At 33.4% G+C, this 14938-nt stretch overlaps 2 protein-coding genes across 2 annotated transcripts; both read right to left on the bottom strand.

Annotated features, from left to right (window-relative positions):
* Positions 1–5700: 5700 nt before the first annotated feature.
* LOC136803536 (M protein, serotype 2.1-like) lies at positions 5701–7055 on the bottom strand. Its single transcript, XM_067060278.1, has one exon. The coding sequence runs from the start codon at positions 7045–7047 to the stop codon at positions 5701–5703; it is 1347 nt and encodes a 448-aa protein (XP_066916379.1). The 5' UTR covers positions 7048–7055.
* Positions 7056–12885: 5830 nt separating this feature from the next.
* Positions 12886–13575, bottom strand: LOC136803534 (uncharacterized). The gene is made up of 2 exons (XM_067060277.1): positions 13439–13575; positions 12886–12967 (listed from the first exon to the last, which is right to left on the bottom strand). Exons 1-2 carry the CDS (start codon positions 13573–13575, stop codon positions 12886–12888), a joined length of 219 nt encoding a protein of 72 aa, XP_066916378.1.
* Positions 13576–14938: the final 1363 nt, after the last annotated feature.

Raw genomic sequence — 14938 nt, 5'->3', positions numbered from 1 at the left:
GAATGCATGACGTACTCGGGGTTAAAAATACTTTAAATGAGTAGGAGTCAAGGGTTAAGAGATAAGATGAAGAAAATTAAGTTTTTACTTGAAACATGAATATTGATTGACCAAAGACCCTCCAAAGAGGGTACCGCTCTTAAACGACATCAAATTTGTTGTTATGATTTTTTCCATATTTCAGCTGTTCCACTTGGTTGTTTAGTGCTTCTTGATTTAGCCTCTAAAATCACACCGATTTACAAGCGTACCAAAGGCTATTTCGGACATCCGTTCTTATGGCGTATGATAGAGAATTTCGGCGTCAATACGCGGTTGTATGGATCAACCCAAGATGTTATTGATGGTAAGTTGGATAGTTCTACAATCGTGGTCAAAACACTGAGATATTGTGATTTTAGTGTATTTTAACGTTTTTCAGAATTTAAAGTTCGGGCGAGAATTGCGATTTTAGTAACTCCACTTTATTCCGTTGGATTTTGATTTTGGAGACGATTATGGCATTAAGGCTATATATAGGCGTTCCCAGCCTTATTGAAACAATTTTGGCTTTTGAATCCTGAGATCATAATAAGGTCTTAAGTTAAGTCTCATGTTAAAACTCTTACTTTCCAACCGTAATTGAATGCACCTGAATATCACTTGCAGTTTTAAAATTTGGAGAGAATTCCTTTTGTGCCAAATATTATGGCCAGTATTGTAGCTACTTGTTTTATATGGCAATGAGCGAGCAAAATAAAAAAATACAGTATAAAACTAATCAAACGAAAAGAATCTAAAACGGTTTTGATGATAATCCAATGAACTCCTTTCTTAATGAATTTGTTTCGATTTAACTTCAAAATGAAACCACGAAACACATACGATCTGTACTTTGAACAAAACTAGAGGATGAATATCGCTTTCAACGTAAATGTTCTGTGTTTTATTGAATATCAAAGCCTGGAAATCAAAAAATAATATGAATAGCGGATGGTTATCTATCAATCTTGTAAAGAAATAGTGGATTTGGAAGTTTGCTATGACCGTGAAGACGTGTCCATTAAAATTTCAAAACTTTGCGAATAAAACTCCTGTAACAATCTACAGTCGACCCTCTCTAATTCGATTTTCAAGGGATCAAAAATTGTATTCAAAAAAGAGAAAGATTCGAATGACAAAGAGTAATTCTTACGACTTCCAAGCTTAGGGGACTAAAACTTGAGTTCGAATTACAGAAAGATTCGATTAATGGAGGTTCGAATTAGAGCGGGTACACTGCTGTAGCATATATGGCTATACATAATATCAATTTATTTAATAATACAGGCATCCAATCGGCACGCATCAATTATGCAGACCAGATGGTTGGTATCGGTTCAACGCCCGAAGGAATCGATCAAAACCCGATTAACTTCGAATTATTATACGAAATGACGTATCGAGGAAATGAGAAAATCGATCGATATGATTGGATGCATAATTATATCAAAAGACGGTATAACGACAAAAAAGGAGTCAGTTTAGGTGAGTGTATTCTAGCATAATAGACCACAAATTCAAACATGAACAAACCCCCTGGACCCGGGGGGGGGTACTAGGGTTGCGAGCTGACGGGGTGGGTGTCGCCCGACTTTCAAACTTTGGACCCTTACCGGGACTAAAAAGGAGAAAACAAATGAAAGTTTAGGGAATTTTACGACCCTTAGCGGGACAAATTCGACCAATTTTGACCAAATTTCGATCTTTCAGGGGGTAAAAAATTGAAATTTCTTTATTTTTCCGACCCTTAGTGGGACTGACATTTGATTTTCTGATTTTTCCGACCCTTAGCGGGGTTTTTAATTGATAAACATAAAATAAATCAATGCTACGAACTGAAATATTTAAAAAGTTAAAATTAAGTTTGTTTTATGAGCGTGCAAATCTCTTTCTTTGATTAATGAGTATAGTAACGTCATGAAAATTGTAAAGAAAGTTAATGCTTTTTAATCATAATGACTGTCGTAAAAACAATTATTGTTTTGGTATGTATACACCTTTTCGACCGTAGCCGCCGATTGCTGCACGGGCATTTTTTTGTCCACTTTATCCCACTAAAACCATCCCAGTCCTTTTTTCACAATACGGTCGAAAGGGTGTATTTTCTTACATTTTGTTAAATACACGCAACAACCTTCTACTCAGAATCATGTTTTAACTCGATACTTTTTTTTGATACCCCCCCCCCCGCCGTAGAGTGCAATTAACGATTAAACGCACTCCTCTAAACCAATCAGGTTCGAGTAACTTTGCACGACTGACGATTATTATTATAACTTTTAATCGATTTTCCTCCATCAAAGGTCATAACCTCTGTTGTCTTAAGGCGAGAGTAGAGATTCCCTTAAAACAAAAGATTTTATTAAAGAAGCGCAAACAAAGAATGTGTGCAATGAACCCGAGGGTTCTAGGTTTGCGAGGCATTTTCGAGTTAAAAATCGACTATAGAGAGAGAAGATGACAGAGCCTTAGAGAGACTTTACAAATTTTTGTCGATTGTCACTCGATTTTGGTCCAAGTTTTTGAAAATTACGAAGGGAGAAATTCCGATTGTCCGTCAATTTTGGACCCTTTCAGAGAGTGAATTGGTTTTTCGTAACCCTTAGAGAGACTTTCAAGGGTGTAAAAATGGGACCCTCATAGCTTACACATACCCGACAACTATTTTGCCTAAGTACCCCTTCCCCATGGGGCAAAGGTTTGTAATTTCAAACACAGACGATTTTGGAGAAGAAACTACAACGCAGTAAAAAAAGTGTCGTTAATGTGTAAAATGAATGCATTCATCGATTACAATGTTTTCGCAGGGATATCAAATGTGACAACTAAATTCTGTTTTCTGTTTTCGACAATCAAGGCAATCTACTCAATAATCTATCACCCGCTTTCCGGTTCTGATTTTTATTTCGAATTATACACTCACATATGTCCAAATTATCTATCACCCGCTTTCCGGTTCTGATTTTTATTTCGAATTATACACTCACATATGTCCAAATTAAAGCACCAAAATGGAGTTTAATGAAGAAAATTTTTGCTGGTGCACAACAGAAGATACATCAGGGCGCTTAAATTCAATAAATCTCATATTTGTCATCTTTTACAAAATCTCAATACAACACTAAAAAGGAGGAAAAAAGCAAGAAAACTTCTTATCGCCTACTTATTTTTTTGAAATCCAAATATATTTTCCAATCTATGATTTGGTGCTTCACAGAGAAATTAAACAATACGTAATCTTAAGTTTATAAGCCCTCGCCAGCTAAAAATGTCTTTATATTCGAGGCAAATTTCTAGACAAAGGAAATATCGCTTATCAAGCATCCTCTACGAGGGGCACAAATCTGTTAGTGGATGCAAGCAGCTGGGTTGAACCGAAGATTCCCAAATTGGTACTTAATGCCTCTCTCTGCTAGATGCTCAACAACTGAAGAGACTGATCAAGGGAAAGTGGAGAAATCCAGGGCGCAGAGTGGAGTAAGATGTAAATATTACTTACTAAAGGCTATTCCAAAAACAATACAAGTCTGTACTTTTTCAAACATTGCTTTTTGAGGAAAAAGAAATCAAATGAAAGAGAATACCTCGTTGGACAGACAAATTCGAGCGGCTTCATAAAATAATATTTTTTGAATTTCCTGAAAATTTGAAAATGAAGATGAAAATTGAAGAAAACAATGAAAATTTGTTCTACTGGACATTTTCTAATTTCCTACACATTGCATTACTTGTAAGAACAAAAAGACAAAAACTCTCACAAGAGTAAGAAAACATTAATATGATGTTCAAATGATGTATGATTTCTAACACAATTAATATACAACAAAAGAGACATGAAATACAATTATGAACCAATTAACCTAGAGAAAATGAAAATGCTATAAAACAAAAGGAGCATAAAACAAATCAAACGAAAAATACTGCTCAGCGGCAGCATTCTCTTACCCTTATACACCCCTGTGTCACAGACCCGGTGGACCCCCCGCCCCGGTGGAAAAATAGGCCAAAAGATCGTCCCCGGTGAGAAAAAATACCCTACATTTTCAACCCCACTGGGAAATTGGCCTATGATTCTATCCCCATTGAAAATTGAATGGAAAAAATTGGACTCCAAAACCATCTCCATTGGAATTTTTGAGCTGGAAACAATAGATTTTCTATCCCCATTGGGATTTCGATAGAAATTTTCATCCCCACTGAGGGAAAAAATTCCACTGGGGCACTGAGACAGGGGTGTCCTTATAGACGTCAGTTTCTTTGCAGCCTTTTTAAGTATTTTAGTTCGTATCATTGATCAATTAAAAATACCTATAAAAAAATTAAGTGAAATTAAGAAAATGGTAAAAGATAAAGTTGAATTCCTCCTAACTTTGAGAGGTTATAAGTACTGGTTGTGTAGCTCTAAATGGTTCGGGAGAAATGGAATGAAATCCGACTAAAAAATACCGATGCTCATGGCATTCTTAGGCCAAATTGTTGCTATTCTTACCTTATTCTTTATTTTTTTGCCAATTTTATCATAAATATTCTTAAAAAATATATTATCTGGATTTTGGAAAAAGTATGAAATTTTGTCTTGAAATGAAATGTTTGCACCTTTTCCACCATGTAAAACCGGTTAGTGTAAAACGCAGGTCACAGGTCACAGGTCGCAGGTCACAGGTCACAGGTCAGTGATGACAGGTTAACTCTAATCAATGTCATTGCAGAGGAAAATGTTTGGAAAACACAAAGAATTATCAAAAACATAATTCTCAAGCAATTTCATCCATATAAAACCATTTTAAACATCAAAATTTAACCATGTGCTTTTATCGATCTTTCGCGGTTTGCGCCGTGTATAACGCAGACCAGAAAATATTTGAAACCATATTATACGTATAACAGGTATATTACATATTGTAATGTTTGTAATGTTATATGATGGTTACATATAATAAAACAAATCGCTCTAAAACTACCTTCTCAGAGAACTCACGAGCTTCTGATTGGTGTAATTTTATATCCAGTCATATTGTTATCATCACATTCGGCATGCTGAATATTTTTGTTTTTTTTTTCTTGTAAGACATGATATTTTGTAATTCTGTCAACATTTTTGTCAAAAATTGTCATTAAGTCATTAAAATGACAATTGAATAATTAATTAGTTTCATCCTTCTAAAACCACTCTCTTAGGGACCTCACAAGCTTCTGATTGGTGCCGTTTTATATCAATTCACACTATCTACATCACATTCTGTATTATAAATATTTTTCGTGCTTTTGTCTTGCTAGGCATCGTATTTTATGATTTTGTCATTATTTTTGTAAGTAAGTGTCACTATGTCAAAATATTCTACTCAATTGTCATTTTATAATATCTAAATAGCATGTATTACTTTTTTGTAATTTAATGCGCTATGTATTGATGTTATGTTATGTATATGTTATGATCTTATTTTTTTTTCTGGTCTGCACTTTGTTGACCTGTGACCTGCGACCTGTGACCTGCGACCTGTGACCTGTGACCTGTGACCTGCGACCTGTGACCTGCGTTTTACACTAACCGATGTAAAACCATTATTTCCATGATATCGATGTATTTTGAGTTTTCTCGTTTGTCAAATCTAAGTCAAAAAATTTTTGATCTTGCGTAACCCCTAGGGTTTATCTTATGTGAAAAAGGTACGTCATTCTTTACTCAAATTGGGCGAGCATAATAACAGAGTATTCTCCACCAAAATAATAATCTTGAGGAACGTTTCTATATATCCACCAATTAACCTTACGAAGATTTCCGTATAATTTTATCTTCGAACACTTCTTCGAATCATTTGGATGAAGAAGAAACACATTTACATTTTTCGGTAATCTTTCTTCCAATCCTTCAACTATTAGATCACGATCTTCTTCATTGTATTTAGAGCCTTTTTCCTTTGATCCAAAACACAATTCTTTGAGATACAAATGTCCGTGATACTTTTTCACGTCTTTACGAATCAAAACAAACTTTTCATTGACATATTGTTTTCGATTCTTCATCAAACCTGACATATCTTCATACCACAATTTGTAGTTTTCACCGATAAAGTCTCCTCTCCCTGTATTGTAATTCAACAAAAACTTTTCAGCTCCTTCGAAAAATCGGTCAGGTATTTTGTCCAAAGGCTTCTGGACTTTTTCTTGGACGACTTTTTCTGCACCTTCAATTTCTTGTTTTTGATTAACTTCTGTTTTCAAATGTTCGAAATCATTTCTCAGGGCTTGCAATTCATTTTCCAGCTTGCCTTTTTGAGTTTGGGTTTGATCTTTCAACTCAACTTTCAAGCCTTCTATTCCATTTTCAAGGGCTTGAACTTCCTTTTCTAATTTACCATTTTGAGCTTTCAAGCCGCCCATCTCATTTTCGAGGGCTTGAAAGTCATTTTCCAATTTGCCATTTTGAGCTTTCAAGCCGCCCATTTCCTGTTTAAGGTCTTCGAATTCATTTTTCAGATCAGCTTCAGCGACTGTTTTCTCGAGAGCTTGATTCTGAATTTTGAGTCTTTCGATTTCTTTTACCATTTGACTTCCATTATTTTTATTTTCCTGCTGCGCCTTCAATTTAGCAATTTCATTGTCATGTTTGAGTGTTTGTATCTCGTTCTTGAGAGCTTGGATTTCTTCTTTTAGAGTTTTTTCGGTCAAGCTTACAACGACCTTCTCTTCGTTTTTCTCCTGTTTCGCCTTCAATTTAGCAATTTCATTGTCATGTTTGAGTGTTTGTATCTCGTTCTTGAGAGCTTGGATTTCTTCTTTTAGAGTTTTTTCGGTCAAGCTTACAACGACCTTCTCTTCGTTTTTCTCCTGTTTTGCCTTCAATTTAGCAATTTCATTGCCATGTTCGAGTGTTTGTATCTCGTTCTGCATTTCAAGAGTTTTGATTTTATTTTCCAAAGTCTCTTTTTCATTTTTCGCTCTCAATTCAGCATTTTCTTGCTTCAGTTTTCGGTTTTCTTCGTGAATCGTTCGTTCACGATCAACTGAGCTGTGTGCTTCATTCATTTTTATTTTGTCCTAAGGAGAAAAAAAACTTTTAGGATGAGATGGTTTAATGCTTTTATTTGCCTCGTAGATTCCTTCTATTTGCTGCGGTATAGTTTGAAACTCGCTATGAAACTATTCTAGGTACACTTTTTGTTTATAACATTTCATAATTCCAAGACAAACTTTCTGCTTCCAAATCCTTCTAAAGCACGTTCTAGTGTTTTTCTTGTCGATGCTCCATGTTACATTGATTACAGAACATTATTTATAGAACAGCATCTCTTGCCACTACAATTAACATAAACATTCTCCATTTTAGGGTTCAGTAAGCTCGATACAGAAACTTACTCACATATCACACTTATGTAATCCACAATGGGCAAAGACTTTCTAAAAATACCAACATCATATTTATATTTATATTCTAGTCTAACTATTTTCAAAATATGAGATATCACATGGAACAATATTTAAAGAACTGTTCTAGCGAATATAAATAATTTCGAATTTCGAAAATAGTTAGACAAATGAAAAGAATTGAAGATTTTATAGAGCCTAGAAGCCAAACCAAAAACCGGTTAAATTAGAATTAAAAAAACAGTTATTCCTTTAAGAAAATTAACTTGTGATAACAAGACTGATGCTATATTCTAAAGAAGATTTATGACTATAATTTCGAAAAATTGAAGAGAAAAATTATTTTTCGCGATTTATCTGGGAAAAAATCGAAAAGTTTAAAACCAATATTGACTGTGATAATATGAAAACGTTTGTGGCCTTTAACATGATAGGGTTAAAGATATGCTAATAATTCAAAGACTTTCGTAAAGAATTCTTTGCAAGTTCAAAGTTTTACAAATGCCCGGGGGGGGGGGTACTAGGGTTGCGAGCTGACGGGGGTTGCCGCCCGACTTTCGACCCTCGGACCCTTACCGGGACTAAAAATGAGAAAACAAAGAAAAATGTTGTGAACTTTACGACCCTTACCGGGACAAATGTGACCAATTTTGACCAAATTTCGATCATTCTTGGGGTAAAAAGTTGAAATTTTTCTATTTATCCTACCCTTACAAGTTTTTTTTATTAGAACCTAGTTTATAAGAACGTATAGGCTGAAATTCGTCGAAAAATTAAGAACATCTTAAGAACATGCGCAGCCTCAGTTTGGAAAAAATGACAAGAAACTACAATTTTTTCCTCTTTTTAAGCAGTTTTAACCGAATTTAGGGGTGGATCTTCAAAAATCGAGAGTCAAATATTGTCCAAATTTTGCCAAATTTAAGTGCTCTTTATTTTGTATCATATTGTCGATTTAGAGTAGTCTGAAAAATTAGGAACGCATTTAAGAACATTTTAGGCTGAAAATTGCTAAAAAAAATAAGCACATCCAGGCTCAGCCAAATTTTAGGTGTTTTAATAAAAAAAACGTGTAGTGGGACTGAAGTTTGATTTTCTGATTTTCCCGACCCTTAGCGGGACTTTGGAAATCCAAAAAGGGTACCCTTAAGGGTGGCGCGTACCGTACCCTCCATTTGCCACCCCCCTGGTACAAATCATTCTATTGAGAGTTGAGAATGTAATCTTGAGAATAAACCAATAATAACGCAAAAACTCTTTTTTCGTGAAAGTTTGAACGCCTCACATTAAAATGCAAAAAAAAACATATTGATACACACATAAGACACACTGTTGTCAATACTATACACTGTATTCAAATAAAGTATCAAAACAAGTTAAAAATGCACTCAGGAGTCAAAACATTTCAAAATCGTATCGGATTTCATATACATCTTTTTTCTATAAGAATATTCATGATGAATTTGGCGAAAAGAAAAATAAGAATATGCTAAGAATAACACCATCATGGAATTTGACAACTGAACTGAATACCAATTTTTAGTGCATTTTACCTTTAAACTGCAAATTATCCCCCAGCTATGCTAAAAGTATTCACAAAAATGTCAAATCTTTGCTCGAGGTATATGCAAGCAGAGACTGGTTTGGATCCTAACCTAAGAATATACCGTAAGAATGTGTCAGAATGACTTACCCAAAAGATAATATTCATCATGCAATGAAAAAAAAAAACAGCATTCTTATAAAAAAGCGTATAATACCATAAGGATGGTTAGATAACAAACTCTCCAAATATTTACATATACCCTTCTATAAGATTTCTTAAATTTTTGTTTAAGCTCGGCTGTTCTTATCATGTTCTTATTTTTAGGGCGATATTGGAGACATGTTACCCTACTCATACTAACTTTGACACTGAATTTATCCATTTACCAAAAGTTCAGTAATTCCACATTGTTCTTAAATTATTCTTATTTTCAGCACTTTAGTGCCTCATTGTTTTAAAAATTGTTCTTATAAAAAAGAGTATTTTGTGTTCAGTCTGTCCTTTTCTTATGACATTGCGTTGCTTAGGACTCGAGCGTCAATCTTAAAATATGTCAGCCTTTTTCCCAGTCAGCTATTTTAATCATGAATGTCATAAAATTGGAAAAAGATTACTATTTTCGTTAAACATTATCTGAGGGCAAAATCTTTTCCGACTTCCCGATTTCTTTACCCGAAAAATTTTGAAAGAGAATTTGGCGGATTTAACTCAAATCGGCCAAATTAAGTTCCCGCCAAAATTAATCTTTTTCTTCAACCGCCAAATTAAGATTATTTTACTTATTCCCTCAGCTATTTCAGGCCTTAAAACAGGTTTTTCATTATTTAATAGCCAAAATTATCCTTCGTCTGCCATAATAGATTCCCGCCAAAATTTCTTCTCTTAAGGTACCTTACCTAATACAATCATGGTTGAAATATATTGAGGATTTTGGTTATTTTAACGTTTTCCAAGATTTAATGTTCTGACGAGAAAGTCGATTTTGGGCTATCTCTTTAATTTAATCGAATATTTCAATTTGTTAGGGGGACTTCCAGGCTATATTCTGAGCCTTATTGGACTATTTTTGAACTTTTGGATTTTAAGATCCATGGAGTTAAAACTCTACCCTTCAAACCTACTAGAGCACTTACAAATCGATTGTGGTTTCAAAACTTCCTTGGGAATTTCCCTTTTTTCTCAAATATTATGACCTTGCTTGTACCTAAACTTTAGCGGGCTTTTCTTAGCAAATCATGGGAGAAGGGAGACACGTCATGCGAAATTTTGTTTTGTATAATTTCAATTTTTTTTGAAATGTCATTTTCATTTCAGGTATGATTTGGCTAAAATTGCAAGTACCTTCATTGAAGATTTGCTTCCCGGTACAAATGCAATGTTCATTTATGCTTATCAAAAAAAGAATTACATTGAAATGGTATCTAATAGCAACGCTCTTATTGAAGGTCTAAAAGACATGGATCAAGTCCTCGCCGCTGATCGTTATTCGTTGCTAGGTAACTGGATTGAAAGTACGGTGCCGATGTGGCGGAAAACAAAAACCTCGAATTCAACGCCCGTAACCAGATCACGTTATGGGGACCTAACGGGCAGATTGAAGATTACGCCAATAAGAATTGGGCGGGGCGATCAGTTCTTATTACATGCGAAGGTGGGCCTCGTTTACTAAATATCTTTATGAATGTTACGCGTCAAAGAAACCGTACGATGATAAAATCTTCAAAGCGAGGCTGATGGATTTTGAACATACAATCAGTGTCATAATATATTGGCACTTTTGGCTAATTTACAATTTTTCGAAAATTGAAGTTCGAGCGAGAATGTCAATTTTTAGGCCTTCAACTTAATTTCATCGAGTATTTCGATCTGGGAGAGATTTATGGGTTTCTAGGCTATATTTCAAGCCCTACTAGACCATTTTTGAACTTTTGGATCTTAAGTCTTAAGTCTCATGTTAAAACTCAGAGTTAAAACTCTACCCTTCCAACCTACTTTAGAGCACTTACAAATCGATTGTGGTTTCAAAACACCCCGGTGAATTTCCCTTTTGTGCCAAGTATTTTGTCCCTGATTGTAGCTCTGGAATAGAGAGAACCAAACATTCCCGGTCAAACCTGAAGGTGATATTCTACATGTCTCACAAACCATTCTTTCGAAGTATAACCATATCTATCAATCTATTATCCATGTTTTCAATCGGGATTGGGCGTTAGGGCGACAACGAGGCGCCCACTTGTCGGAGATTGGTTATCTTGGTGCTATTGAGGAGCGCAAGAAGTCGAGGGAGATAAGAAAGAAACGCCGCGCGTTTAAAAATTGAAACACGACTTGTAAACAGTTTAGTAGGCACAGTTTATTACCGTCGTTTAGGGAAAGATTCTACTTCCTGGACTAAGATTCTAGTGACTATTTCGGAAAATTTCCGCTGTTTCGGCATGAGATTGGAAAAGTTTTTCTTCTTAAAGGTGCAAAAAATCTACTAAGAAAGCTGCCTCTTAGATCGCATTATTCGACGGAAGATGACTTCGGTGAGATACATCTTTGGTTAACGTTTGAAGGGAATTGGATGAACCAGTCTTGAGAGATTCAATTTTTAGTTTTTATGACGTCATCGATAATAACGTTATACCTTATAGACCAAAACTTAGTCGGCCCGAAGTGACTGAATTTTGACGAGGTGTCTAAAATTAGGGCCGACTAGTAATTAAGGCAGACTAAAATTAAGGCCGACTAAGTTTTGGCCGAAAAGGTAATAAGTTTTTACGGTTTTTCGCGAAAATGAGCAACATTTAGGTTACAAATCAGGTAAGAAACTACACCATAGTACCTTTCATGTTCAGTTGTTTGTTTGGTCATTTTCTGTTGACTAATACGATCGAAAAATTATGGTAATTTTCAAATTTCGAGAAATGTCAGAACTTACCTGAAACCTTACTTAATAAAGCTCATTTTTTCGACGTTCCTAAGTCCTCGGAATATTTTTTCGGGTGAAAATAGGGCGTTTTGTTCGGGTGCAATGAACACGTGATCAAAACATTCGTAATTTAGCCTGTCAATGGCATTCATCGGCGGCGAGGAAAAAAATTAGAAAGTGAAAGTGTCTAACACGGTGTAGAAAGTTCCAGAAGAATCTCAAATATTCAAAAGATGGACTCACTTGCTAAGATAAAATCTAGTATTTTGAGGGCGCAAATGCAAAATAAACGTAAATCTTTTTGACTTGCCGTTGAATAGCAATGGTAGTTGAATTTTACCCAAAAGGGGCATCTATACAGGTTTGTATTTTCAAGGTTTCAAAAATTTAAACTTTCGGCCCCCCTCCCTCGGCAAAACTTTTCAAATTTTCCATAAATTTTTCTTTAAAGTCAGCGAGAACTTAGCAAGCCGAGAAGATGTTTTCATAGCCTGGATATCCAGACCGTAAACTATTTCACCGTCTAGCTTTTTATAATCTTGTCTCTGGTTTACGATCTGGTCCAACTAACTCGTCTGCAGGGGTATTTGTCCCTGCATATGATGCGAGTGCATCTGATTGGCAAGTTCATTTCTAAACAATTTTTTGAGAACTTTTTCTCGAACTCATTTCTAATTTTTTTTCTAAAAATTTTGTTTCGAATTCATTTCTGAATTTTTGAAAACTTTTTCTCGAACTCATTTCTGATTTTTTTTTGAAAACTTTTTCTCAAACTCATTTCTGAATTTTTTGTCTTCTAAAATTTTCTCAAATTTATTTCTGAATTAATTTTCAAAACCTTTTTTTTTAATTAATTTTTAAATTTTTATGAAAACTTTTTCTCAAACTCGTTTCTGAATTTTTCTTGAAAACTTTTTCTCAAATTCATTTCTAATTTTTTTAAAACTTTTTTATCGAACTCATTTCTGAATTTTTTTTTTTTAACTTTTTCTCAAACTCATTTCTAATTTCTTTAAAACTTTTTTCTCGAACTTTTTCTCTAACTCATTTCTGGATTTTTTTGAATACTTTGTTTCGAACTTATTTCTGAATTTTTTTGAAACTTTTTCTCGAATTCATTTCTGAATTTTATTTGAAAACTTTTTCTCAAACTCATTTCTGAATTTTTTGTCTTCTGAAATGTTCTCAAATTTATTTCTGAATTAATTTTCAAAACCTTTTTTTTCAAATTCATTTTTAAATTTTTTTGAAAACTTTTTCTTGTTTCTGAATTTTTCTTGAAAACTTTTTCTCAAACTCATTTCTAATTTTTTTAAAACTTTTTTCTCTAACTTTTTCTCTAACTCATTTCTGAATTTTTTTTTTTTAACTTTTTCTCTAACTCATTTCTGAATTTTTTTTTTTTAAACTTTTTCTCTAACTCATTTCTGAATTTTTTTTGAAAACTTTTTCTCAACTCATTTCTGAATTTTTTTTGAAACTTTTATTCGAATTCATTTCTGAATTTTATTTGAAAACTTTTTTTCAAATTCACTGTTAAATTTTTTTTGAAAACTTTTTCTCGAACTCATTTCTGAATTTTTTTTGACAACGTTTTCTCGAATTCATTTCTGAATTTTATTTGAAAACTTTTCCTCAAACTCATTTCTGAATTTTTTTTAACTTTTTTTCTCAAACTTTTTCTCAAACTGATTTCTAAATTTTTTTGAAAACTTTTTTTCGAACTCATTTCTGAATATTTTTTAAAACTTTCTCTCAAACTCATTTCTGAATTTTTTTTTAAAAAATTTTTTCTCAAACTCATTTCTGAATTTTTGTTCAAATTTTTTTCTTTCAAATTCACTGTTAAATTTTTATGAAAACTTTTTCTCAAACTTGTTTCTGAATTTTTTTTTTTAAACTTTTTCTCAAACTCATTTCTGAATTTTTTTTCAAAACTTTTTCTCAAACTCATTTCTGAATTTTTTTTTAACTTTTTCTCGAACTTTTTCTCAAACTCATTTCTGAATTTTTTTTTCAATTTTTCTTTAAAACTATTTCTCAAATTTATTTCTGAATTTTTGTCCAAATTCATTTTTAATTTTTTTTTGAAAACTTTTTCGCAAACTCAGTTCTAAATTATTTGTTTTAACTTTTTCTCGAACTCATGAAATATGACGTTGTCAGGGGATGTTAACCTCAAATATTCACCGAAATTCTGTACGGAATCTGTGACGGATTTTTCAATGGCCAATAGACCTTTTCATAAATAACGTTACAAACATCACTTGCCTCGTTTTGAAATTATTGCCATGGCGATTAACTCCAAGCGGATTTTATTAAAACTACTTTCTATTCATAAAAAAATCATTTTGTCTCAAGGGACATAATCACCATGGTAATTGCTTAAATACGAGGCCAGTGATGTTCGTGACGTAATTTATTAAAAGGTCTATCAAAGGCAACGAAAGAAACAGAATAATGTAATTTTAAAATTACCATACAATTATCTTTTTTCCCTGCTGACTTCCAGGAAATTTAAAAAAACAAAATTGAAACGTGAATAATATAACTAAAATGTCAAATTCATAAATTTTCAAATAAGAGATTATAACTTGAAAGCTATATTTATTTATACAAAATTATCAAATGCAAAAAAACGGAAATTTCAAAAATAGAAAACAAAATCTTTAAAAGAACTAATTCTCGCATTTACACCCTTTCCATTCGAAACTTTGGGGAAGTTTTTGAGGAATTTCGCAAATATTCTATTTATCAGCTCGATCATTTTCCGCAGTTAAAACTGCGAAAATTACTTTTTCGTAAGAAGAATAGTTTTTGTTCTGAAATCACCGAACTCTAAACACAAATACTGGAGTGAACATTTTCTTAACAATTTACCTAAAAAAGAAAATGTTTCAAAATGGTGGGAATTTGTATATAGAAGGAATTAACACTATCTCAAAATGGTAGCCGTAGCTGTCACATCGATTTTTCAAGATTGTTTGTAATTTTTGCCCTGACAAAATCAATTGTAGTCTTAATTTTAGAGTTCGGTGATTTCCGTATAGATATGACCTTATTGATAAGGCGAACAAGAGCGATTAACTGAA

This window comes from Clytia hemisphaerica, unplaced genomic scaffold (assembly GCF_902728285.1).
Source record: "Clytia hemisphaerica strain Z4C2 unplaced genomic scaffold, Clytia hemisphaerica genome assembly, whole genome shotgun sequence".
Taxonomy (NCBI): Eukaryota; Metazoa; Cnidaria; class Hydrozoa; order Leptothecata; family Clytiidae; genus Clytia; species Clytia hemisphaerica.
The sequence above is the reverse complement of the archived record's forward strand: the minus strand, read 5'-3'. Positions and strand labels throughout refer to the sequence as shown.

Coding starts and splice junctions, on each gene's coding strand:
- LOC136803536 (XM_067060278.1), bottom strand. CDS start 7,047: ATGAATGAAGCACACAGCTCAGTTGATCGTGAACGAACGATTCACGAA.
- LOC136803534 (XM_067060277.1), bottom strand. CDS start 13,575: ATGAGTTCGAAAAAAAGTTTTCAAAAAAATTTAGAAATCAGTTTGAGA. Junction 12,968..13,438: donor AGAAATGAATTCGAGAAAAC/GTTGTCAAAAAA, acceptor AATAAAATTCAG/AAATGAATTCGAGAAAAAGT.